This window comes from Callorhinchus milii, unplaced genomic scaffold, assembly GCF_018977255.1.
Source record: "Callorhinchus milii isolate IMCB2004 unplaced genomic scaffold, IMCB_Cmil_1.0 Scaffold1, whole genome shotgun sequence".
Taxonomy (NCBI): Eukaryota; Metazoa; Chordata; class Chondrichthyes; order Chimaeriformes; family Callorhinchidae; genus Callorhinchus; species Callorhinchus milii.
This window is the reverse complement of record NW_024704742.1, coordinates 111188804-111216736: the sequence shown is the minus strand read 5'-3', so window position 1 is coordinate 111216736 and position 27933 is coordinate 111188804. Positions and strand designations below refer to the sequence as shown.

General features: G+C 38.9%; 1 protein-coding gene across 1 annotated transcript in view; it reads left to right on the top strand.

Moving 5' to 3' along the window:
• Positions 1 to 27933, top strand: part of adgrv1 (adhesion G protein-coupled receptor V1) — a 260965-nt gene that overhangs the window by 72321 nt on the left and 160711 nt on the right. The window contains 23 exon segments of the mRNA XM_042346991.1: positions 1303 to 1565; positions 2827 to 3017; positions 4110 to 4234; positions 4960 to 5141; positions 5258 to 5338; positions 5769 to 5879; positions 7300 to 7564; positions 8024 to 8146; positions 8699 to 8921; positions 10400 to 10604; positions 11457 to 11603; positions 12525 to 12780; positions 14629 to 14831; positions 16078 to 16257; positions 16489 to 16671; positions 17468 to 17647; positions 20512 to 20673; positions 21364 to 21488; positions 21923 to 22042; positions 22637 to 22775; positions 23489 to 23674; positions 23881 to 24116; positions 27187 to 27335. Coding sequence (XP_042202925.1) covers positions 1303 to 1565; positions 2827 to 3017; positions 4110 to 4234; positions 4960 to 5141; positions 5258 to 5338; positions 5769 to 5879; positions 7300 to 7564; positions 8024 to 8146; positions 8699 to 8921; positions 10400 to 10604; positions 11457 to 11603; positions 12525 to 12780; positions 14629 to 14831; positions 16078 to 16257; positions 16489 to 16671; positions 17468 to 17647; positions 20512 to 20673; positions 21364 to 21488; positions 21923 to 22042; positions 22637 to 22775; positions 23489 to 23674; positions 23881 to 24116; positions 27187 to 27335 — 4035 coding nt within the window.

The window sequence follows — 27933 nt, the reverse complement described above, 5'->3', positions numbered from 1 at the left end:
GTGCTCAAATAATACAAGCAGTTCTAATCTACTGGGTTTGTGCTGGCAAGGGAAGCACAATTCCATGGCCATTATTTAGAAGATAGTTTGCTGACTGATAGTTTTATTTTACTGGCTAGTGTAGCTAAAGCACCTTGAAAAGATGCAAGTGTTTTATATTAAGTTATTAGATGCAATGTAATATGCTGGCTGACTTTAGCTTGGAAAGAGATACCAGTGGTCAGTATTATTTCAGCCACAAAATATTACTGGGAGTCCTGTAGCTCAGTGGTTAGAGCAGTCGCTTTGCAAGCGAGAGACCTGAGTTCAATTCCAGGCAGGACGAAACCTTGGGCAAGTTTCCTTACTCCACACGCCTAATAATAATCCCTCCAAAAACAATAATAAATTGGTCATTTTCAATCTACAATTGTTTGTGGGACATTGCTGTGCACAATTGGCTGCCGCGTTCGCCCACAAATATACAGTCAATTCACTTTACAGTGTGTTCTGTGAAGCGCTTTGGGACGTCCTCCCAACGTGAAAAGCGCTATATCAAAATGCAAGGATTATTATTATTATACTGAGATCTATTAATTGTTAATAAATATGTTTAATGCACACAAATAAAAGCCACTATAATATTATCGAGAGAATCACTGTAATAATAATTAATGAGTGAAATGAGCCGTTGATCACAGTCGAAATACTGAGGTAGTTCTTGTTTTTAATTTGTTTTAGCTCCAAGGAACGTGGAAACAGAAGCCAGCTATTTGGTTCATTAAGCAAGTTTTTAGGTCATGACAGATCTTTTGATCTAGTTTCCTTGTCTTTTTCCACATTCTATCCATATCAAATGCTAATGCAAGGATCATTATTAACTGTTAATTCCCTTACTTCTATATCTCCTATTCAAATATCTCAATTGTTACTATGTGTCTAGGGTAATGCATTTCCTATTATCCCCAGTATTTGTGTGAAGAAAGGTATCACTTTTTTCATCTTGATCTTGAGAGGCACCTATCTCAGTATCAGGCTGACTATATTGGTAGCCTTTTCACCTTGAATCAGAAGATTTGAGTGTTCAAGTCCCATGTTAGGATTTTAAGATCAGAATTTATGCTGATGCTCCAGTAGAATGCTGGGGACACACTGCCTTGTCAGACGTACTGTCCTTCGCATGACATGTTAAACCGAGGTCCCATTTTATCTGTTCAGGTGGATGTTAAAGATCCTATGGGATGCCACTATTCAAAAAAAAAAGAAGGGAGTTTCTCACAGTATTCTGTTTAAGTTTATGTCGATTGTCTTTTGCTGTTACAGCCACAGTGATCATCTTTGCCAGTGATGATGGCCATGGTATCCTCTCGTTTAACAACAGTGAGCACTTTTATCTTAAGGAGCCTACAGCCCTCGGCTTGTCAGAGAGCGTTGCAACACTTCACATTATGCGGTTCCCACCGCAGGGGACATTTGGAGTAGTCACTGTTCAGTACCTTATCACAAGTTTGAATGGCTCAGACCCCTCATTGGATCTGACTCCGACACAAGGCTTTATTGTACTTGAAGAAGGAATCAGAATGAAGGTAAAATGTTTGCATTCATAAATTAGGACAGTCTTCTTATAATTTCTTTTCATTCTACTTTACTCACACTTGACTGAATCACGCTAGCAGTCTTTTCACTAGAAAGTTAAAGTAAACTAGTCACTAAGTCAAATCACCTCAGACATATTTGTCTAATTTGTAAGTACAGTCAAACCTGTTCAAGCAACCACCTCCATTCAGCAACAGCTCGGTTCGACAAACAAACTGTTGGCCACCCTTATACAGAGGCCACTTTGGCTCAGTCCCTGAGAAGTTGTCGAAGACAGGTTTGACCTAATAAGTTAATAAGTTGATTGGTTAGTTGTATGTCTGTTCAATCCTTTCATGTGGCTGTTAACTGAGAGTGAAATCTGGTCTAAATTCAGATTTTTGCAAATGTTTGATCGAAGTAAAACTTTCCCAGTTAAGCTTCAAACATTTTTCTTTTGAGTTCCTGGGAGAAAACAATACCTCTAAACAATGGAAAATGACAAACTTGAATGGATTTATTTATCTAGTAAATTTCCTTCAACAACCAATGACATTGCTTACGGAAATCCTATTGGAAATGAAGTTGTGTTTTAAGGAGAAAAATAATGCCATTTTAAAATACTTATTACCATCACTCCACTTCACAATAAATCCTGTGAAATAGTATGGGACGACCTCCCAACGTGAAAGGCGCAATAACAAATGCAAGAATTATTATTTTGTCATTGATATCAACAAAGGCAAGAAGGAATCAGATAACTATTTGATGAATAATTGAATTGAGGGTTATGAGGTATAGAGAATTAATGCAAAGTTGTTTAGTTATTATTACTTGTATCTTGGATATGAACCATAATAATCTTTTCTGCTCCTTTATTTTCCAAAGCACCTCTCTGATTCTCTTTTAAATTATGTGATTGTATTAACTTCTATAGCCTCTTGTTGCATTGTAATCCAATGCTAATAATTCTTTGTTCCAAAACTTTTCTTTTAATCACTCACCCTTAAATTTCTCAACATAAAATGATTACAATTGGTCAGTTACTCCATGGTTGTTTGTAGGACATTAGAGTGTGCAAATTGGCTGCTGAGTTCACCCACAAAATGCAGTATATCCTATGAAGCACTTTCAGATGTCTTGATGATGTGATAAGCCGCAATATTAAATGCAAGGATAATTTTATTATAATAATAGTGATTTTATGTGTACTTGCTCATTTCCATAAAATTTATATTTATACAAACCTTTGTTCAATTTGTTCTGTCTCAGACATTGCAGATTTCTGCTATTTTGGATGAAGAGCCGGAGATGGATGAGCAGTTCACAGTTACTTTGTTTGCCCCGACAGGAGGGGCCAGAATGGGAGAGATAGTACAGACCCTGATAACAGTCCTTCAAAATCAGGCACCATTAGGAATCTTCAGTATCTTCCCAATCGTGAATAGGTCAGTAAAAGCAATGTCATTAGACTTTGGTTATTAAAAAGATAATACTGAGAGCAAAATGTTAATTTCCACCCAAAGTGCCAAGTATTTGAAGAATGCTTCATTTACATTTGAACAGCATATTTGTCTGGCGACATTATCTGCAGGTATGGGGTCCACAATTACATGGATACAGATGACCCCCGACTTTAATGCCCTCGATTCCAGGACCTGCTGTTCTGACTGACTGCTTGTCAGCCATCAAGTAAACATCAACAAAGCAGAAGTCATTTTACTTGGCTTCCACTAATGCCTCCTCACCTCAGCCGTTATTCATATTTACCTCCTTGGATGCACATTCCAGATCACAAAGCCTGTATGGAACCTTGGCATTTTGTTTGACCCTCACCTCCCTCTAATTCTCTCACCTTGACCAAGTCCGTTGTCCTCGATCTCCACAACATTACTTGTTTCTCTTCTTACCTCACCACCCTCCATCACAGCCTCGTCTCTAATTGATAACTTCATCACCTCTGGTCTTGATGTCCCACATTCTCTTCCATAAAAGATTCCCACCCACAACCCGCTCCACTGACTCACGGTCCCCAGGAGATCGACTTCAGATTCCTAATTTTTGTCTACAAATAACTCTCTAGTCTTCCTCCACCCCTATCACTGTGGTCTCCTGTGGTTCTACTGCCTCAGTTGTTCCTTTTGGTCTGCTAACTTGGTCCTTCTTCATGTCCTCTACCCCGCCATCATAAACAAACTTTCATTCACTTTGCCCTCACTCCTTGGAACCATTCCATAAATCTCACTACTTCGCTCACTGTTTTCAAACCCACTAAAGAAAACTATCTCTTTGAACCTTTGACCATGTCTCACCTACTCCTCCCCCCACACCCCCCAATCTTTGAGACTGTCTCCTAATGAAATGCACATAGAAATGCAAGTGCTGTAGTTGTTGTTAATAAAGTTACTTTGATTTATCTTATTACAAATGTAACATTTCTTCAGGGATTAGCCATCATATGTTCCTCCATGGTGAATATTCTTCTCTATAATAATGAGCAGAATATCTGTTTGTTTTGAATGGCAATCTTTTATATCCTTTCCTATTTTACTTAGGACTCACTCGGTGAGTTTAGAAGAAGGAAATAGGACATTGTATTTGAAGGTTTCTCGGAGTAATGGCCTGGAGAGTAGGGTCAGTGTGGAATGGGAGACGAAATCTGGAACTGCATATGGAATGAGTAAGTTGTTACAATATAATGGTTGAAATGTTTAACTTATTAATATTGGGATCTGTAAACTGACCTGCTTCACATCACCCCCACAGAAGCTACTCTAAATCATTGTCATGCTTTCAGCCACCTTTGCCAACCTCTTCTCAGCTCCCTGCAACTTGACTCTCCATCACTTGTGTTAATTGCCCTGAAACTTCCTCTTGATGCTGCATAAATATTAATAGTTGTTACGAGCTGTGCAAAGCATGTCTCAATTTATAACTCATGTGTACACAGCGAAGTACAGATGTGCTTAATGATGTAATTAACGAGAAATGAAAATAATTGTTTATTAATGTCATCATTTGTAGTCAACTGGTCAATAAATACGTCTTTTATTGCTTGAATACATGATTATGGGCAACAGTAATACTCTGAAACTTTAATATTGAATTAATAAAGAAACTAGCTATTGAAGCCAACTATGGTAATATTAATCCTGTAACTACAGTAGAGCCCCATTATAGCGCGGTGGTTTGAATCTAAAAAATCGTTACCAACACCATAACAGGTGAGTGCTTCCACTTTCAATCTGCATGCATATGGCAGCCGGCTTCCCATGCTACAAAAAACGAGCTGCATAGCCTTCTTATATTTTAGTAAGTGAAGTTGGGATCCACACCCAAACTGCATGATAAGTGAATCCACATTATAATAGTGGTCTGTACTGTATTGAGTTCCTGTTTTTGCAGAGGGTGATGTACGAGTGCTGGCCACAGTACAGAACATACTCGAGGGATCAGCTGCTGGCTGGTGTTTCTTCACATTTAACAACAGCATGTTTGGAATTCTCCTCCGAATGTCTGAAATCGGCTTCACTACAGATGTTTTGTCAACACTTTATCAATGGCAGGGAGTGCTTGTACCGATGCAGGTAAAACTCTACAATGGGGGAAAAAAATAACTAAACTCTTTGACTTAAGCTTTTTTTAAAAAAAATCTTTGAGTCTGAAAAACTTATATGACAAAGTGCCGTTGTTCTTCTCACAGGATTTCAGAATACAAGATCCAACAGCCTGCACATCCTTTGTTATAAGCGAAACATCTTATGTCGTTATTGCTCATGGTCAAGTAAAAAAAGAGAGAGCATCTAATATCAGTGTTTATATGTTTACACTGAAGTCTGGATTAACTCTGGTATATTATTTTATTTTGTTTTTACTACTAGCCTTAAGGAAGCTATTTTCAGTTTAAAGCAGAATTGAACATTGTCACTGGGGTGAACAACCTCGGAAATAAAGGTGACATGTAGCATGCAACATAATTCATAGATCGCCAATGGAACGTTAATAATATAATTGGCTTCAACTGCATTGTAAAACACTCTGCATATTTACTTTGAGTGTTAATTGGGATTTTTAATTGTTTTCTTGGTACAATTAATATTTTCATTCCTGTCAATGTTAAAGGTCAATTGATGTTTCTTGCATTGTGTTTTATTATTCACAAATTTCAGTTTTACTTGCAAAGCATGCTTTTAATCCTTTGATTCTCCCAACAGATTCAGTCTTTGGCTTTGTTGGGCAGCAGTAATGTGAAATATTTTGCTCATGATAACCAGGATTATTTGATCGTAGGCAGCCAAGTGGACATTTTTGGAATCGGTTTACAGGTCAGAAAATGTTTTTTTCTTTTGCGGTGGCCGTTATATGCTGATGCTAAAAAAGAGGAGGTATCAGTTAAAAAGAACAGAGTAGCTTGTGGAGTTAGTTAATTCCCTGCCCCCCTCCCCCGCCCCACCCCCTCAAAAAAAAGTGTTCATGGCATTATTATTCACGGCAAGGAGTCCTGTAGCTCAGTGGTTAGAGCACTCGCATTGCAAGCGAGAGACCTGAGTTTAATTCCAGGCAGGTCAGGGCGAAACCTTGGGCAAGTTTCCTTACTCCACACATCTAATAATAATCTTTCCAAAACAATAACAATAATAAATTGGTCATTTTCAATCCATGACTGTTTGTGGGACATTGCTGTGTGCAATTGGCTGCCTCGTTCGCCCACAAATATACAGTCAATTCACTTTACAGTGTGTACTGTGAAGCGCTTTGGGACGTCCTCCCGACGTTAAAAGCGCTATATCAAATGCAAGGATTATTATTACATATTTGCCAAATATAGCCTGACTTTATCTGAATCCTAGTTTTATTTCAATCTTGAAACGTTTTTATTTTAATACTTTCTATCGTGTATTAACAAAGGCGGAAAAGGTTTAAAACACTTTTTAATATTGTGAATAAATGAAAAACAAATACTCCATCTCATCTCTAGTCATGACCACCTTTGTGGTCTGCACTAGCTTTCCTCCATGATATAAGATTCATACTGGGGTCTGGGTTCGGTTAGAATCATTTACAGAATTTCTTAGTTGCCAGGAAGATCATGCTTTGAAACTAGAATTACCACTGGTTTGAAAACTAAGAGACATGGAAGTCTTAAGATTTGGAGAAGGTAATCATCTGAGATGCCGTTTTGGACTCCTCTACTTAATAATAATAATAATAATAATCCTTGCATTTGATATAGCGCTTTTCACGTCGGGACGACGTCCCAAAGCGCTTCACAGAATATACTGTAAAGTGAATTGACTGTATATTTGAGGGCGAACGCGGCAGCCAATTGCGCACAGCAATGTCCCACAAACAGTCGTAGATTGAAAATGATCAATTTATTATTGTTTTTGGTTTTGGAGGGATTATTATTAGGCTCTGTGTGGAGTAAGGAAACTTGCCCAAGGTTTCGCCCTGACCTGCCTGGAATTGAACTCAGGTCTCTCGCTTGCAAAGCGAGTGCTCTAACCACTGAGCTACAGGACTCCACTTAGGCTTTGGATCTAGCCAAGGAATGATTTAGTCAAGTCCCTCTTTAGCTTATACCCGAGGACATTGGTCCCTGTCAATCCTTGCTTTTGTTTTGCTGTACATTGGTTTCAGGTTATTCACATATGCCTATCTGTTTAATAAAAACATATATTGAGTGAAAAAGGTAAACCTTATAAATCTAACCTAATGATATTTCATCATTTAATATTTCTACAGGTCTATAGATGGAATGGAAATTCATTTATTTTACATCAAAGCCTTCCTACTAATGGGGCTGTAAGCTTGACTCTGTTTAACCGAGGAAGTCTGCTCTACATGGCTGTTTCCCAGCTCAGTTCCAACCAAACCTCAGTCCTCTATCAGTGGAGTGATGGCGAATTCAGAAACCCTGAAAATCTGACTGTCCGTGGACCTGCACAAATTAGCAGTAAGACCATTGGGGCTGATGTCTACCTCATTTTTGCTAATAGGGCCATGGAAGGTAAGTGATTCGGTTATTCATTTATTTATCACATTCATATTATTAACCTGAGAAATATTCTGATAACCTTTTCATGTCACTTACTAGAACTCTTGATAATTAAAATGTACTTGTCATGAGAAGTGAAGAAACTAACTGGAATATGATGTGATTGCTGTAGCCTAGTAGTTTTACCTGGAATCTGCTGGGATATAAAAATATGTTTCCAGAAATCATCTTTGAAAAGTTTGTTTCTCTTTTACATTCATGTGGCATTCAAGTAAACTTTAATTTTATTGGATGTGATCAATGCCACAAATAATTTGTATTTGATCTGTGGTCTATTAATATATCTATTTTTCATGGAAGACTGCAACAGTTTGTGAAAAGCTTTTAGCTCTTTATTTTAGTGTATTTGGGAGCAATTTATTGACTCTAAACCATTGTATTTATTAGCTTTGTGTGTTTTTAATTTCATAGGCAACCTTGATCCCTGTCTTGTGTATATCTGGGAGACTGGACAGTCCTTTTTTAAATTTCTCCAATCTATTCCTGTCCATGCCGTGAGGAGCATTGACCTTTTCACACCTGCCTCTGGCTTTGGTAAGACGTTAGAAATGAATTCCTCAAACCAACAAGTATAACATTGAATGAATAGAATCATAGAATGTTACAGCAAAAACGTTTATCAAGTCTAGGTTGGCATTTTTATCTGCATGAGTTATTTAGTCTAATCCCACCACTTGCTCTCCACTCTTCTAATATTCTTATTTTCAAGCATCGATCTAATTGTCTTTTAAAATAACTTATGGCCTCTGCTTAACAGTGGCGTGTTGTTCTGAGTTCCATTCTCAACCAATCTGTTCTGACTTTTTTTAAATTCATTTTATAATATCTTAAGTATTGTGATGTGCATAAACATGCATGCATTTTCTGTATACCAGAGAAGTACAATACTTCTCTACCCTAGGAATCGAACATACTTTTCTCCAGATACTGAGCATAGCTGTTTAGTGTACCCTAGGTATTAACCCTACCAACGACCCCTAGTTATTAACCATACCATGGTGAATGTTTTCTTTGAATTAATGTTTACTTTGTTTGAAAACGTTACCTTCTCTGAATACTGTATTAATGTTGGTTGTATTATTTCAGTTCACCTCCTGCTTGCCAGTGAAAATCAGTCATTTCTGTATTCGTGGAATTCAGCAAAGAGCCAGTTTTCATTGGTGCTGGAAGCACCAGGAGCAAGCCAGATGCTTTCCGTCTCTGCACCTTCATTGAATGGAACCAAAACCCTCATTGTTTCAACTGGGGATTTGGGATCCCGGGTCTATGAACTTGCCTCAGTGTCAAACCAATCTGATTTCATTCCAATGTAAGAAGTTCCAATTTTCTATTGCTTTCTGGATTTTCCTGAATTTTTTCTTTATTTTTTTACTTTAAATAAAAACACTGAGAAATTAAAGAGCTAATCTTACCCAAACTGAAGAAACAACAAAACTCAAAATACTGCAGATCCTGTAAATCTGCAACAAAAATAGATGTCGGTGCTCACTTAGTAGGCCTACATTGCATTGTGGTCCATAAGTTTATCTTGCTCCCAAAGATGTTGGTACCCTTTGGTGACACCAAGTTTCTCTCTCATTTAGTCAAGTGCTCTGGGACACTACCCTGCATGAGTGGTGCTATATAAATGCAAATTGTTGTTGTTTATAATGTTCTCCAGTGATACACACATGAAATCCTTATTAGAGCTTTTGTTACCTCCCGCCTCAATTTTTCAACTGCACTCATTCCTTACTCGTTTTCCCATTTCCACATGCACTTCAAAGCACTTAATAGTGGTGTGACTTGAAGCCAACCCAAAAAGAAGAGGGAAAATTGGCCAAAGGCATTATCAAAGAATCTTCAGATGTGATTTGAAGACCGTAAAAGAGGGGTCAAGACGGCGGGATTGAGGCAGGGAGTTCCACTGGCTGAAAGCACAGCTGGCAATTGTGGAGCAGAGGGGATAAGGGATGGGAAGCAGACCTGTGCCAGTTGAGTGAAGGTGGTGGGTAGAGACGTAGTGTATGGAGAGGTAGGAATGTTCCAGAGGGTGAAGAGATTTGAAAGTGAGAGTGAGGATATTGATATTGATCTGTTCTGCAACAAGGAGCCAGTAGAGCTTGGGAAAAATGGGCTGATGTCGGTGCAGAGCCTGATACTGGTAAGGACATGGGCGGCAGAGTTTTATGTCATTTGGACTGTTAATAGTGGAGATGGAGAGACCGGTAAGGAGTTCATTGAAAATCGAGGTGAGAGGTGACAAAAGCACGAAGGAGAATTTCAGTAGAGTTTGAATTAAGATATGAGTCAAAGAGAGTGATGTGGCAAAGGTAGAGGAAGCCAGTCCTGGTCAGTGGACCCATTGTGAGGTAGGGAAGATAGCTGGGGATTGGACCCGACACTAAGGTTGCGTACAGATTTGGTGAGTCTGAGGCATAAGGCAGGGAAGGTTGATTAGTTCCACGGTGAGAAGACATTGACAGGAGCCAAGGAGGATGGCTTCTGTTTTGTCCATGTTCAGCTGCAGAAAGTTGGCACTCATCCACGCTTCATGTCAGACAAACAGGCAGTCAGAACATCAGTAGGACTGGGGTTGAGATTCGAGGAAGTAAAATAGATTTGGGTATCATCCGCATACATGTTGCCTGTGGATGATATCACCAAGAGGGAGCATGTAAATGAGAAAAAGGAGGAGGCTGAGAATAGATGTGAAGGGTGCTATACCAAATGTAAGGATTATAATTATTATTGTTATTTGTGTGTACAATCATCATCAATCAATGCATTAATGTCTTAAAATGCCAGGTTTGGTGAGCTTGTATTTGAACCTGGGGATGAAGAAGCTGTGATAGCAGTAAATATCCTGGATGACGATGTCCCAGAGGAAACAGAGTCTTTCACAGTGAGACTCAAAAATTCAAAAGGAGGAGCTGAGATTGGCTTCAATGGTCAAGTGATGGTGCACATCCTGCCAAATGATGATGCTTATGGAATAATTGGTTTTTCACAGGTAAGTTCTGATTTTATATCAAAATACAAAGAATGATATGCCATTGAAACAGGCCATTTGGTCTAACTAGCCTGTGCCAGTGTTTGTATGCTACATGCAAGCCTCCAACTCATATTTGCCTCCTATACTTGTTTCCCTTCTCCCTGATGAGTGAATCACCTTTCTTCTTAAATACGTTGATGATTTAATTTGAATTTTGAATAAATATCTTCATCATGATTTGGAGGCATTTTATGAGGTGTTATCACTCAAGTGCTGGATTTTTTTCCTTTAAAGTAGGAAGAAGTTGGTGGTGTAATGTTTTCCTCCTGAACCATGCAAAAATCCAGTTCAGTAAAGGTTCTCCTGATAGCTTTGTTATGAACTAAAAGCGACTGAGTCTTTGCTCTTAAGAAATGAGATTGGAAATCAGTTATGTGGCTAGGATTGCCAGTTTGGCTTGTCTGGTCAGAACATTGTGAGAGAGCTACAGACGGAGCTTGAGCTCATAATTTAGGTGGGTACTCCAATATTTTTGGAATGCTGTGTGTTGGAGGTAGGTATCAATGTGATATCATTCAAAAGATGGTTGGGGAAACATTTGACCTAGGTCTAAATTTACTCTATTTATATAGTATTTCAAAGAGTGCAGTATTTGGCCAGTTGATGAATTCAATCTTAACTTTGAATCCAATTTCTGTAGTTTTAAAAGAACTTGCAGAAAAATATCTAATCGGCTTCAAAATTAAGGCTGTTTTTAAGAATTTACCAAATTTCAATCTTTTTCCATATGATTTTGAATCCTATGTTTGAGAATAATTTTGCGCTTTTGAAATTGTAGCGTTTCAGAGCATATTTCTTTTTTCCCCAAAGAGTTCCTTATCCAAACAAGTTGAAGAGTTAGACCAGGACAGCATGGTCACCTTGAGCATTGAGCGGCTACGAGGGACACACAGCCCTGTGACTGTACAATGGGAAGCCAGTGGAAGCTTCAGTGACATCTTCCCAACTTCAGGAGTCGTAAGGAGATTCACTTTTTCTTTGTAAATAATAATTTTAAAGTTTCGGGTTGCCGATGCATTTGTCCTGCAAAGCCAAACCATAGTCAAAGCTCGGATATGATTTTCACATTGAATCGGTGAAATACTGAAATAAAATGGCAAATAATTAGCTGTCTTTCTACTTGATATAGAGTCAGCTTTCTGTTTATACTAAAACCATAAGCTCATGCTGTAACAAGATAAAAATGAGCTCTTAGATGCAGCACAATAAATTGTGATCACAGTGCAGACCCAGAATAAATGATCTAAGAATTTCCTGTCATGAAAAGCATACAAAACAACATAACAAGCTATTTTACATAACCGACTAGTTATCTGATCGACTTTGATGGTACTCAGTAGGCCACATATAATGTAAGTCAGTGGACGGTATCTGACTTCTGACCAGCAGACTAGTTTGAATAAACAAAAATACCAAACCTTTTTGCTTTGAGAGCCCCAGTTTATATTAGCAACTTTCAAGCTGTAAAAATAATAGCTTCACAGAACAGACAAAAATGAAACACTGTATTTGCAATCTTCATTTGCACAGAATTTGTAAGTATTAGATCCTACCAGTGAATCCTGTGTCACAACAGCCACAGGGAGGCTTCTCTACAGTGATCAGAAGTAGATTATGACAGAGCAGAGTCCCACTGGCAGCATTCAATATTTCTGAATTCTCTCTGAATCCAGAATGTGAATATCGTGCCCTTGACTCCAGTCCTGGTCACGATCTCATTCTTATTGAACAACTGAATGGGCGTGGATCAGATCAGAATACACAAGTAAAATAGCCTTAATGAATCCTTGCAAATTAGTGCTGAAGTGTTTCATCATTGGTCTCTGAATATCAAAATCTTCACACATCCCATGAGTAATCATTGCTTCAATTTTGCAGGTGGTCTTTGGAGATGGTCAAGCACTTGCTACTATTTCACTGATGGTATTGGCTGATAACATTCCAGAAGCAACTGAGATTGTAACTATAACACTTGTGAATGTTACCACTGTGGAATTGCAAGACCAGGACAGAGGAGGTGTACTTGACTGGGGCAAGAAAAATGCCATCTTGACCATTCTACCCAATGACTCACCATATGGTGTGGTTGGCTGGCACCCGGACTCCCTCTTCACCTCCGTGCAGGAGCCTGGAAGTAAGTTTTGTTTTGTGAATGCAGTGCAACAACTCTCTTACATTGTGGTCGTTAAAATCAAACCCTACGTTAAAAATGTTCTAGGATGCTGCACCGCATGAAGGATGCTGTATAAATGCAAGTTGTTGTTGTATATCATTGTTTGTTAAAAGAATAGCTGCCAATCAGTGCTTTTGGGTTGTGATAGCGCCTATTGATGTCACTTCCTGTTCACTGTGAGGAAACCAGCTCTTCGATACCTAACGTAAACCTCACCTCTGGTGCCCTGTGCTATAAGGGGACTTGTGTTACAATGGGGGTCAAATTATAGTCCAGGATTATAGTTTTGATAACCTTAGAATTTTTAAAAAACTTTCCTTTTGAGACAATTTTTACCCAAATTCTTAACATTTTTAAGGTATTTTATGTATCTTATTTATGTATTTTTTGGCTTCTGTGTTCACCCACAAAACCCACAGTCACTACACTTTACAATATATCCTGTGAAGTGCTTTGGGACGTCCGCCCGACATGAAAGGTGCTATATGAAATGTAAGCATTGTTATTTATCTTGAATAATAATCCCTCCAAAACAAAACATAATAAGTTGGTCATTTTCAATCCACGACTGTTTGTGGGACACTGCTGTGCGCAATTGGCTGCCGCGTTTCGCCTACAAATATACGGTCAATTCACTTTACAGCATATTCTGTGAAGCGCTTTGAGACGTCTAGAAGATGTGAAAAGCACTATATCAAATGCAAGGATTATGATTATTTTACTACAGCCCCATTGTGAATAAATTAAACAGTGTGGATGATCAGACATAGTGAGAGAGAAAGCAAAGTTAGAGAGGTAGTAGGGTTGTCATACTATCTTACTATGGAAATAATATTATTGTTCATGGAACAATGCAGGGAAACCCTATCATACCCGGTGGACTGGGTCCATAAGCATAGACTTCCCCCTGTGCTAAAACAAAATGTGAAAATGTCTGATTCACCTCTGACATTACTTTGTGCATGCCATGCATATATATGTACTGTGTCCAGCAAGCGCTACTGATATCACTTCCTTTGTGACCAATTTTACCTTCTTACCTCCCTTCCCCCTGCCCCAGGAGAAAATTAAGCAAAGTAACAACTTGTATTTATATAGTGCCGTTCATTTAGGGTAGTGTCTCAGAGTTTTTATATCATGCAAGAGGGATGAGAGGAGGAATGGGGAGGTGACCATAGGCGTGGTACCTGCACTGCACAAGTACCAAAACATACAATCAATTAAAAAAAATCCACCCCTTCAAAAATTACTTGGTTATTTATATCTGAATGCTCCCAATTCTGTAATAAGCAAAATGCTGGATCCAGATTTTGTATATACATGTTTTATTACTATAGTTGATATGAGCAGATACAGGGGTGCATCAATAACAACAACTTGCATTTATATAGAGCCTTTCTCCCACAGCAGCATCTCACAGCGCTGAAATACCAACAGTACAAAAATCATCCTGAGTTGTATGAAATGTGGGTACAGATTATATCCGTAATAATGTAATTGACAAACAGTGCAGAAAATGACATAATCTGTAACCCTTTGATTTGCGTTAATTACATAACCTGTACAGAGCATCTGTTATACATCTGTTTACACATAGTTTATATAATCCCTAGTTATGGGTTAGTTCTAAATTTAAATAGTCATATAAATAACTCTGATCAGAGTTTTTTTTTTACCAAAGATGTATATTCCTTTATAACAGAGTTGGTGAAGGATTAAAAACATTCTGAAGAAGTTTGCAATGTATAATTCAACACCTACAGTCAGAGAACATAAACAGTCATTTGCTTTTCTTTTGCCTCACTACAGTTGATCCAGTCAATGTAACTTTAATAATCCTCCGGGAACATGGATTTCTTGGGGACATTGCTGTTCAGTACAGCACAAAATCAGTGCTATCAATGTTACCTGCCAGTCAAGCATCTGAAAACCAGGACTACACTGCAAAGAAGGCCACAGTCATTATACAGGAGAATGCCACACAAGCATCCATTACAGTCACAATATTAACTGTAAGTTGTCTAGAAACTGATTTTCCTTATCTTTTTCAAAAATGTTGCAAATTAATTCTTGCAATAAAATTCTCGTATCCCCAGAAAGAGTCAGACCCATGATCAGTTATAAACAGAAAAACTGCAAATGCAATTGAAGGAGAAAGATAGGTTAAAAGTTTGGGTATCAACCTTACCCTGATGCAAGGTTGGTGTGAAAAACCCAGTAAAGATCCATTACAAGGAGTTGTTTTTGCAACTAGGTCTGATACCCGACACCAGTTAACAGAACATATAGTTTGGTAAATGCAAAGATGTTCACTGCCTTGGACTAAGTCAACTGGAAGCACAACATATATATATCACTCTTCCCACTCTTGCTTTATTGTTGGAAGCAATGTTACATTGTTATTAGTATTACAATGTTACATTGTTATCAGGCATTACTATTTCAGACTCATCATGAAGGTCTCAATAAGAATGACTTGAATAACTCCCCACAAGATCTAACAAAATATGTTTTCTCTTACTAAAAAGGTCCAGTGTTCGTTATCCTTTCTTTCAGTTTCAGGATCTGTTTTTATAAGTGCCATTAAGATTAACTTGCTGCCCACATGCCTATGCCTTAACTATTTTGCTTCAATGTTCACCAACGTGTTACAGGTAATTGAAGTGAAACAGAGCCTCCTGTAAGAAGTGCAAGTCTGCTCCATTAACTTGAATTGTTGAAGTGTAATGAAATTGGACTTTCACTTCATGGCTGTTTGTGGAACATTGCTGTGTGCAAATTGGCTACTGTATTAATTCCTCCCAAAATATAGTCACTGCGCTACTGCTGTGCGTACTTGATTGCTGCGTTTCGCCCACAAATATACAGTCAATTCACTTTACATTATATTCTTTGAGACGTCTTGAAGATGTGAAAAGGCGCTACATCAAATGCAAGGATTATTATTACTACACTTTACAGTATATCCTGTAAAATGCTTTGACACATCATCAAGAAGTGAAAGGTGCTATACCAAATATAAGATAATAATCCTTGTATTTGATATAGACTGTCAAGTCCAGAGGATGTCTCAAAACACTTAATAGGATTTACTGTAAAATATACTGACTGTGTATTTTGTAACCAAATGCGGCAGCCAATTTGCACACAGCAGTGTTCCATGAAAGGCTATGAAGTGAATGACTAATCTATTGTAAATCCCACTGCTGTTTTACTTTGTGCATCTATTAAAAAACAACAAAATAATTTGTTTGGAAGGACAAAATCCCCGAATTACGTGAAAACTTCCTGGTTAATATTACCGAGGTGGAATTGACTGGTATTACACTTGCTGGAGGAGGGCAGCCTAGTGTGAAGAGGTTGGGGATGGAAGTAGCAGAAATAGCAATTGAAGAGAATGATGATCCGAGAGGAATTATTCAGTTCAATGTCACAAAGGTAAGATTTATTGCATGATATTAGCTCATCTAATCTAATTTTCCTTAATAAGGTAGAAAGATTGAATCAGTTTTATACCCAGTATTAGCTTATTATTTTGTTCTATTACAAGATAATCAAAAACAGACTTACTTTTCTCAGTACCTGCTCAATTGGTTGGTTTCTATTTGAATGTGTAACAATATTCCTAATATGCAAAGCAGGTTCTTTAACAAATGTTGTTCTTCACAGGATATGAATGGTGCAGTTGTTGCGTATGAGGTTGATCCTCCAAGAAACCTTTTGAAATTGCCAGTAATCCGCAACGCTGGTACATTTGGAGCAGTAAATGTAGCTTGGGAAGCTAAGCCTGGAAGTGCCAGTCTCTCAGACTTCAGACCAGCCTATGGAAACCTCACATTTGCTGAAGGAAAGGTACCTCTTATGTACTGATTTGCTCAGTGATATAATTCTTTATCTGTTGGAGTGATATAGGCTTCCATGATTCATTCATGTTGTGTTGCAAACTGCTTTGTCTGAAGGCTGATCAATTAGTTTAAAAATCAACATGGTGACTGATTTAGGATGACTTTAGATCCATATTCCAAATGAAGACATGTTATTCCAATTATGTTTTAGCCAAATTTAACAATAAAATGAGGAGATAACTGGAGTTCAAGTTAAGATAATGATACTTTTTGTTTTGAAATTATCTATGCTATTTAATTTTTCCAACTGAATGCATTGATTTGAAAGTCAAACTCCTTAAGTTCAATCATTGACTGGACATGAAGGACAAGAAATTCCTCCTGTTGTGAAGTGAAATGGCTAAGACTTTGATTAAGTGAATTGACAAGGGCTGACATTGTCATTGTAGCTACATTTAACAGCAATAGGAATTTCTCACCTCAAGTTGTTAGCCTTTCTAAATCCAGTTACATATTTTGTCCTCTATCATTGTAACATGACATGGTAATGAAACGTTGGGTTTAAATCTGAACGTTGGAAGTATTGTTGAATCTGCACAAATGTTACATGGCTTTGAATTATCTTTCTTTCATGGCTAAAGTTTCTTCTTCTGGAAGTTTAAGATCAACTTCAAGGAGACAATTACAATGTTTATCCTAACACAAATTCTCTAAGCCCAAAGTTTTCAGAGTGTTATTTGATATTATGAAATAAATTGTGCAGTGTATGTGATAATATATGTGCACTGTTTCCTTTTTTGCAGGACTCTGGAGTTGTGGAGATATTTATTATAGATGACAATCTGACAGAGTTTCTCGAGACATTCAGTGTGATCCTGACCAAAGTGACAGGAGGTGCCAAAATGGGGGATGACATTGTAACTACAGTCAACATTCCAAACAACGACTCGCCTGTGGGGGTGTTTGGGTTTGAACAAAGATCTGTGAGTAACTTACTCTTTCTCTCATTCTTATTTACCGGCCTGGTTCAATGGCAATTGCATTTGCTCACAATCTGTCAAGTGATGGTTCTCTGCAAAGTTTAAGCATATCAAAACACGTATGTTTGAACTAGAAGGTTGCAATACTGGTAAAAGCATAACTTGACTAATACATTGTGAAATCCAGAACTGTTGATGTGCTTGGTACATATGGGATCACATCCAAATTTCCAGCACGAATGGTTGACCTCAAAAGGATAATGTTATTTTGAGCAAATAAGCATTACAAAACGTGCTGGAGATTTAAAAGGGTTTTGGTAAAGGATTTTGAGTGTGAGAGAAATTATTTTCAAAACGTTCTTTAGTTTGTGCCAATGAATACACTAAGAATACATCAATTCTTTGATAAATCATTAAAAGTAGGACATTTTGAGTACCAGATGGTGATTTGTACTGAATCACTTTAATTCCAATGTGGCCTCGTAGCTTAACCACTTTACTCCCAACCTAGAATATGGTAAGTTTAAATCCATGGCTCCTCATTCTCACTTTCAAACTTCAAATGGATGGATGCTTGTCTCTTCTGCTCAGCTAACTCGGGCTTGCCTTCCTCACCATGTCACCATCAGTGGCTGAGCTTTCAGATTCAACATCCACTAACATCTGGAATACCAGCCCTCTACCCTTCCATCTCGCTCCTTCTCTATCTGACTTTAAGCCCCATCTTAAAACCTACCTCTTTAAACTGCCTTTGTGAAAACAGACAGACGTGCAATTCTAAATTAACAACAACAATAAAATTGCATTAATAAAATAGTAATGCTTGCTATTGATATAGTGCCTTATCATGTCGTCTAGACATCTCAAAGCACTTCACAGAATATACTACAAAGTGGAGTGACTGTGTATTTTGTGGGCAAAACGAGTCAGCCAGTTAGTGCACAGTAATGTCCCACAAACAGCCACGGAGTGAGTGACCAATTTTTGGGGGTAACTCACTCTATGGAATACAGCACTTTCACGTCAGGAGGATATCCCAAGCTTCCTGACATTGAAGGGTTTGCACCCGAGCTGGGGGTGGAATCACGAGGGATGGAAAGCAAGTAGGTGGGAAGTTGACAGTAGAGATGTTCGAAGAGGAAGGTCTTGAGACAATCCTTGCAGGAGGCAAGGGAGGGGTGAGGTGGAGGGGCTTTGGCTGGAGTTCCAGAGAGTGGAGGCAGAAAGACTGAAGACCCGACCGTTGATGGTGGAGCGGGCAGGTTGGGGACATGGAGCAGGCCTGTTTCCACCGTGCAGAGGAGACAGGTTGGTAAAGGTTGAAACAGTTGTAAATGTTCAGCCAGTTAGTACACTATTTCAAACAACCATTTTTCCATGAAAAATCTTGTTTCAATTCCTTAAACTAGATCGCACCCGTCTTTTAGCATTAACACTTTATCACAGTAAATTGTGACAAAGCATAATCCAACCTCAGGTAACAATCCAGGGTCTCCTTTTCTAATTGTGTTCTGATCCCACACCCAAGATTTCCTGCAGCACCTGTTCTCAGTACTGGAAATGTTGCGGGAAAGTGTTAAATTAGGTTGTTTCCCACACGGGTGAAATCAGAGAAGAGTATTAGTATTATCCCTGGGATAAGGCTTCCAGGTTTTCTTTTGCTTAAGGAAGGAGCATTGTATAGAGAGATTTATTTTTAAAAATCTGCTAACTTACCATTTCCTTGCTTCTTCCTTCCTCAATCTTTACTTCAGATTTTCTCTGACGTTTCTCCTCTGCCAGTTCTTCTCCACCTCTCTGTGATTCAGTTTTCTTGCTCTGTTTACTTCTTTTTCCAGTCTTCTTATTTCCATTTTTGAGCTTCACATTTTCATTTTTGTGAGCCAGTGACCACTATAATTACCATTTGTCGTATTGAGTCACGTATTTGGGTTACTCAGCTTTGTCACTGTGCTTGTGTACAGTTTTGTCTCTGGGTGTACTTAATGTTGACACGTTGCACATATTCTATTTTGCTATTGTGCCTGTACTCAATTTTAACACTGTGTGTACTTGCTTTTGTTGCTGTTTGAGTACTCGGTATTGTCACAATGCACATGCTCAGATTTTCTGCTGTAATGTACTTAGTTGCTCTGCTGTGCATGCTCTCAGCTATGTTGCTGTGCACGTACTTGTTGAACTGTACAGGCTCTGTGCCTCAATCATGACATGCAGACCACAGGCATTCTATTGATCCATGGGTCATTTTGTGAGATTGGAAACAAAAGCAGGAGATTCATTGGAACAATCACAGGAGGTGTCTGGCAGTAGGATATTTCTGGAAGCTGCAGTGAGGCAGCCAGGAGTTCAGGAGCATTCTCAGACATGGGAAATTGAGATTTATGGGAGGCTTGGTAAGTTTGTGTCAGAGCATCAGTGGAGAATGCAAATATTGAGATGAAGCTAGATCTTTTACGAGATCCTTCTTTTAGAAGTCCACATTGCACCTGACATTGTCATATCTCCTTTGCAAGTGCTTAAAAGGTTTGCCATTTTGTGCAGCACGAAAAGTCACTTTGTATCTCACCTGTGCCAATAAAACCATTTACGTTTAATTGATGTACAGGTTTAATATTTATTTCAGCTTTTGAAGCATGTATATATCTACCTTTTGTCTGTGTTTGCCTATGTCTTCCATTTCAACGCTCACGTTTCTGCCAAGCACACTTCTGATTATCCATAGAGTGCACGGACCTAAAGTTGTAAGATAAAGAAGTATTTGCAAGTTACGTGTTCCAACTTATGGAGGAACACTGGTGATACAGGGAATGGTCAGCATTGATTGTTATATAACGAGTGCCAATCAAGCACAATTGTATTTATTTTAGGTGACCATTCGAGAACCAAAGACATCAGCTGACCCGGCTGGTCTGGTGTCCTTTACAGTGCGTCGGGACGAAGGTCATGGGTCAGTGGAGATTGTTTGGCAGGTGGATGACTCTGCAGAGAATGACCTCATACCTCTGACTGGCACACTCTCCTTCAATGAGGTACAAAACACAATTTTTTTCATTCCTCCACATGCAAATACGCGCAAACACGTATATTCACAGAGACACATCTGCACACTAAACTGTGTCCAATTTGATTAGTGAAACTGAAAAATCCAATGCCCTACCTGTTGATGCGTTTCACTACAGAAATTTGTATAATCTCAATTTGTGTCCAAAAAAGTAATTCAGGGTTTTATTTTGCAATTTTAGCAAAATCAAGTATTATTGATTTTACTTTCATCTGTGTAGAGAAAGTTTTATGTGTGTAAATCAACAACAAGAAATTATATTTGTATAGTGCCTTTCACGTCAGGAGGATGTCTCAAGGTAAAGGATGACCTGCAAGTTGGCCATTTTAACTTTCCATGCTCAGAAAAGACCAAATTTGAGGTCATTGAATCGCTGCTGACATCACTTCTGGCTCTATGGCATTCACAGTGCATAAGTGACCTAGGCGTCGGCCTATTTTTAGCACAGAAGCAGGTTCACAGGAAGTGAGCCGGTCAGCTGTGTGCATTCACAGTGAAACTGACTGTTGTGGCATCATTATAGTGTAGGTTGGGATTTTATTGGATCTCTCCATCACATTATAACAAGGCTCCACTGTGTACAGAAAGTATTCTTTGTGTATGATTAAAAACATTACTTTGTTCTGGGCTTGGTGACTTCTCTTTTTTACCATGTTAGACAGAGACCAGAAAGACTCTGGTTTTGCGCATTTATCCAGATGCCGTTCTGGAGGGAGAAGAACGATATTCGATTCAACTTGTATCTGCCACCAATAATGCCGACATCTCCCCTGTGTATGGTATGTATGTCACATTCACTAAATAGTATAATAGCTTTGACAATTAATAGAACCAATGTGTAGAAAGATGAAATGATTGTATATTCACAGGAGCTGGGCTTAGTTTTGTGTATTTTAAAGTTTAGAAAATGTTTCAGTTTCTTCTCATCAAATTATTTTTGTCTTTTTGAATGATTTTCATAAGTTTCTCCATCAATTTCGACAGTGCTGGAGTATTACTATTTATTGGTAACATTCTTCCAAGGGGCTTGCTTCTTAAATACTTGGTGCCTCTGTCTAACATGTGCTTAGATACAATTGGGTCAGCCGGAAATTAATCTTTACAGGAAATTGGCATTTGTAGCTCAGTTTTGTGTTTTTTTTTATGCAATTAGGAAAAAAAAGTTTGTGTTCGGGTTTTTTTCTGCTTTGTTAGATAAATGCTTCTTCCACAGGAAGTGCCACCATCATTATTTTGGGTGATAATGCAGCATCGGGGATGATCTCCATAGCTACGTCAGCACAGCATGTCCTCATTGGAGAACCAGTCGGCAGCTACAACGGAAGTGCTACAATAACGTACGTAATGGTTGGATGGGAAAGATAGATGAACCAATTGTTTACTCCTGCCTGAGATTGTTTCTCTTACTATCATCAACCTTGCCTCGAACCATCTCAAAGTGATTTGTAGCAATTTACAGCCCCTTCTCCAAGCCGCCTTGAAAACCTGCCTTAAGATCTATCTTGTTTACTGTGTTTTTGGCCATCTTTCCTATTCGCCACCACCACCATCCTCAGTTACCCCCACTCTTCCTGTTGCTCCTCGTCACTGAGTGAAGAACTTTGAGACATCCTTCTGATGTGAAAAGCACAATGTCTTTGTCTTTTGTACTTAACTACAACTTAATGCTTAATGTGGGGGTAGTGGGGGGGCACGGGGGAAATCAAATGAAACCTGACCTTTGTAAAGAAAGCCATGTTCATCCGGATTGCACCTCCAAATCTGCGCAGGCAACATTTTGATTTAAATATTTGGCAACTGTGAGGGAGGGAACACTGCTATATATAATTTTTTAGGTGATATTTATGCTATTAAGTTCACAACGAACAATAATTTTCAATGTATAAGGCAGAGTTCTTAATGGTATTTACTGATTTTTATTATCCCTACAGAATAGTGCGTGGTCCAGGCATTTTTGGTGATGCTACAATTAACTGGATTATTACTCCAGCAGTTCTGAATGAATTTGCTGAAACGGAAGGAACATTTGTAATGCGTGACAGACAGTCAGCTGCCACAATCTGGCTACAGGTATAGGAAGCAGCACAGAATGTTAAATGAGAATATTTGAGAAGCTCTATAATAATCCAAATTAATCCATATATTTAGTTATTTTGAGTGATCGCCTTGCCCTATCTTTAGTGAATAACAGACTCATGTATTCTGCTATGCCACTGTGTATGTTTCTAGAAGTTGTTGCATATCTAATATTTAATGTCCTTCATGTGTGCTATACATGAGTGCTGTGTGCAGGAGGCATTGCTTACATCACTTCTCGAAGTGCAGTTCTGTGCAACGGAAAGCAGTGCAATAATGCATTTGGACCATTCTGTGTCTTTAGGTGCACAAATAATTGCCTAATCCTTGTTTTCTGTCAAATCATAGGCTGCATTGCACATGTGTGACAGAATCCTGATAAATAATTCATCTTTGATCACAATTCTTCTGCCTTATTACATCTCTGATGTCTAAAGTGGAATAACCAGCCTCTGAATTGGTTAATTTGTTATGTAATCTGAGCAAATTCTTTAAAAAATCCTTGTCACCACAAGGGGTATAATGTTTGTAGCTTAACAGAAGCGGATGGTTTGTATATGGAATATTGTTTAATTTAGCTTGGTTAAAATTTGATGCAGTATTTAAAATTATAGGTCTTTACAATATAGTTTATTGAAATGCTGTTGAATTCATTGGAGCCCAGTTGTCTGCATTTGATGAGTTATAAATCTGTTCTTGTTGCTCAGGTGTTAGATGATAATATTCCTGAGGAAAGGCAATATTACCAACTTCAACTGAGAGGAGTCAGTGGTGGAGCTGTGATCAATGACTCGTCCGCCTCTTCTAACATCACCATGGTAGCCAGCGACTTTCCATACGGTCAATTTGCATTCTCTCGTGAGCTCCTTCAGATCTCTGAGAATGCTGAACAGGTGCCTAACTTGATTGTACTCTTTAATGACTAATTCTAGAGCACATTTCGTTTTTAAATGCCTTTATGAATTGATCTATAAATGCAAAGTGGGTTCCATCACTCTAGAGGAGCTTGTTTGTGTAATGTGCAGGTTTGTAACTCAAGGCTGTCTTACAGAACAATAAGTCAGCTTACAATATCACCATTTACCTTATTTACGGACAGGCTAACCTTACTGTTATACGGTCCCATGGAAGCTATGGTGGCGTTAGCTTGTTGTACCAGACATATGATGGGACTGCACTGAGCGATGCAGATTTCACATCTAAATCTGGACAGTTGCTGTTTGGACCAAGAGAGCAGTCAAAGTGGATCCTGATCGACATCATTGATGATAACACTCCTGAAGGCCCTGAAGATTTCTTTGTGAAAATTCTTGAAGCCGAGCTCCTGGGAGGCAGGTAAATAGTCAAATGACAATGTACTAGATTTCAAAATTGTGGGAGATGGATCTCCTTCAAAATCTTCATAGGAACGCATTTTTCAGACTGCTGCTAATTCTACTGCTGAATTTACACCCATCACAAACTAGCATTTTAAGAGTACTTTCACTGGTTCAATAAAGAAACAATTCAATAAACAAAAATATATTTGGTTAGCCAACCATAAAGGTTGGCGACTACTGGTGTGCGAATGACACACAAATCTCTCCTCCTGTACCCACTTCAAGTCCTCCGATGTCCTATCAGCTTGTCTGACAGACATCAGGACCTGGATGAATGCAAACTTCCTGCAGTTAACTGTGGACAAGATGGAAGCCATACTCCTTGGCTCCCGTCAAAATCTTCACTCTTGAGGATCTGAACTCCCCAATCTTCCTGGGCTCGCCCTCAAACTCAATGAACCAGTGCGCAATCTAGGCAATCGGTTCGACCCCAGCTGTTTTTTCTCCCCCACATCCGATCCCTAAGAGTCAGGCTCCATTGCTGTTAAGTGTTCTGAGATGCTACCCTGCGTGGAGGTGCTATATAAGTGTAAGTTGTTGTTTAATTCATCAGTCATGTGCCCAAAAGTTTATCCCAAATACAAATAGCCCTTTTTCTTCTCTTATAAAATAAAGTAATGTGTTTTGATGAAGATATGTCCCATTAATAAAAGTAGAGCATAGAATATAAAAACAATGGGGTATTGTTAAACTTGAATAAATCATTAGTTAGGCCACAGTTGAAGTATTGTGTCCAGTTTTAGACACTCCACTACATGAAGAATATTAATGCTATGGAGAAAGTGATTCACTGGATTCACAAAGATGATACAAGGATGAAAAGTTTTATTTATGAGGAGAGACTGGAGGAAGTAGGGTTATTTCCTTCAGAATAGAGAAGGCTGAGAGGAGACCTGATGAAGGTTTTTAAAATTTTGAGGGTTTTTGATAAAGTAAATAAAATTAATTCCACTGGTTGGTGAGTCAGTAATTAAAGAGCATTGATTTAAGGTAATTATGAACAGAATAAAGGGAATGTTTAGGAGATTTATTTTCTGTTTCATGTAACCTGTAAAGGGACTATAAAGGGTTTCAAAATAAATCTAGACAAATAATAGGAAATGTATCCAGTTCACAGTTATTGACTGATGGCTATATACTGATTATATTTTTTTCATCTGAATAAATGGATTTACTTTCATTGTTAATTCCAAAAGATGTATCATGGTGCTTAGTTCATAACAATGTCATGCTGACTGTGGGCTTCAGTTGAAAATATTTGATCCGAGGAGTACGTGAGTGAATATGAGCTTGTGACATAAACTGAAGCAAAACAAATAATAGCTACACTTCTCTGGAAATATAGGCTAAATGATCCTAAACAATTACCTCTGAAGTACAGCTCCGTAAACCTCAGAGCAATAATTTAGCAAAATAACTTTGAAAAGCTGCCTAAATTTGTATATATTTATACTGTGGTGAGCTTCTTGTCATTCAGATTTAACATTCTTGTACAATTGCTTTTTATTTGTTCTGAATATTGCCACCTCCACAACCCCCTAATATACATAATCTGCTATACTTTTAAAATTTGCAGTATTGTGTGTTTTTAACATGGTAACAGTATTTGTCAAGTTAAAATATCTTAAGGCTCAAGCTGATAGGGTTGAGGACATAATTCTAACTTCAACAACGACAACAACAAAATTACATTTATATAGCGCCTTTCACATCGGGAGAATGTCCCGAGGCACTGGACAGACCGAGTTACAGACCCGAGCTGGGGGTTGGGGTGGGAGAGGGTGAAGGGCAGGTGGAGAAGCAGGAAGATCAAAAGCATGGTTGAAGAGGAGAATTTTGAGATGGGTCTCGAAGAAGGCCAGAGAAGGGGCGAGGTGGAGGGACTGCGGGATGGAGTTCCAGAGGGTGGGGGCAGAGTGGTGGAAGGCCCAATAACCAATGGTGGGGCGAGCAAGTCCGGGGATGTGAAGCAGGCCGGAGACTGCTGAGCGGAGGGAGAAAACAGGATGGTAGGGGGTTAGGAGGTCTTAGTGGTAGGGGTGAGCAAGACCATGGAGGCCTTTGAAGGTGAGGACCAGGATCTTAAACTGTATCCTCTGTGTGATGGGAAGCCAGTGGAGTTGGGCAAGGATGGGGGTGATAGGGTCACGGAGCCTAGTGTGGGAGAGGACACGGGCTGCAGAGTTCTGGATGATCTGCAGCCTGTGGAGGGAGGAGTTGGGGAGGCCAACAAGCAATGAGTTGCATAGTCAAGCCTCGATGTAATGAAAGTGTGTATGAGGATTTTGGCGGTCTGTGGTATGAGACAGAGGTAGAGCCGGGCAATGTTACGGGGGTGGGGGAAGGCAGAGCGGGTCATGGCTCAGATGTGCGGTAGAAAGAATAGTTGAGGGTCAAACAAAACCCCAGGTTTCCGGACTGGCTTAGTAAGGTGGAATGTGCAACCATGGATGGTGATGCTGTCAGCGCCTGAAGTGAGGTGGCGCTGATGGGAGCCAATCAGGAGAGCCTTGGCCTTGTTGACGTTCAACTGGAGAAAGTTAGCTCTCATCCAGGACTTGATGTCTATGCCCAGGGCTATTTCTGTGCTCTGGGCGGCACGGAAACCCAATTCAAGGGGCTCATGAAGTGTGCCTTGGATTATTATGGAGCTGTTTGGCTTTCCTTGACGCATCTCCTCCAAGACAATTTTGCCCAAGAAATCCCCCTCCCCCCACACACCTCCGTTTATTTTACCTCAAGGGAATATTCTGGACTAGGCACTCACACTCAAGTTATCAACCTGAAAATGGGGAAGGATTGATTAGATCTACCAGGATTCAAACCCAGAACCTGAAACCCAATGACCACTGGTCAACCTATGCAAGAGAATGATGTAGTGCTGACACTTGATAATTCTATACTTATTCTGGTTTAACAGTTTTAATTATTAAAATATTCCTCTGAGGGATTTTATTTGTACTTTAATTGTATTTTATGGAAGTCAAGAACTTTTAACCTGCTACATTTTTGTATTAATCTACCAGGTTTCATGACTTCAATGTTGGGGTGAATGGTCTGCAACTCGACCAACCGCCAATGGTGGGGAACATATCATCTACCAGGATTGTAATACAGTCAAATGACAATGCAGAGGGGATTATAGAATTTGAACCACAATTCCTCAATATACAAGGTAAAATCTGTTAACTCTAAAGATCGAGTCTAGTGGTCTCAGACAGGAAATAATCAAGCTTAGACACCAACTTAATTTAACAGTTTATTATCAGAAAAGACATAGTTATCTAATCCAGAGAGCAGAGGTACAGTGGCTTCAGCATGTTATCTTCTCGAGTCTGCTCTCAAAAGCAACAACTAGTCTAGGCTATATTTGTACTCAAGTTGTTTACTAGATTTGTACACTCTTTCTTTGTCTTACTTCTGCATACCAGGACCATTTGGCTGCACATCCCTTTACTGCACTAGATGAAAGCAAAGACATTAGATATGGAAAAGACAGACATTACCTAATTTCTAGTAGGCTTACCAAAGTTTCACAACAAAATTTCACCTATAGGTACAACAGTACAAACTTCCAGTAGTTTTCCATTGTAGGCAAAATGCAAACCCGTACAACAGCATAACGGTCAACTTGATGGAGTTTATGGGGTCCACACATCAAAACATAATCACAGCATCTAGCACCAACTTTGCAGCAGAAACATAATTATGGCCAAATAATTGTCTCAGCAGTAATAATAATCCTTGAATTTGACAGAGAGCCTTATCTCATC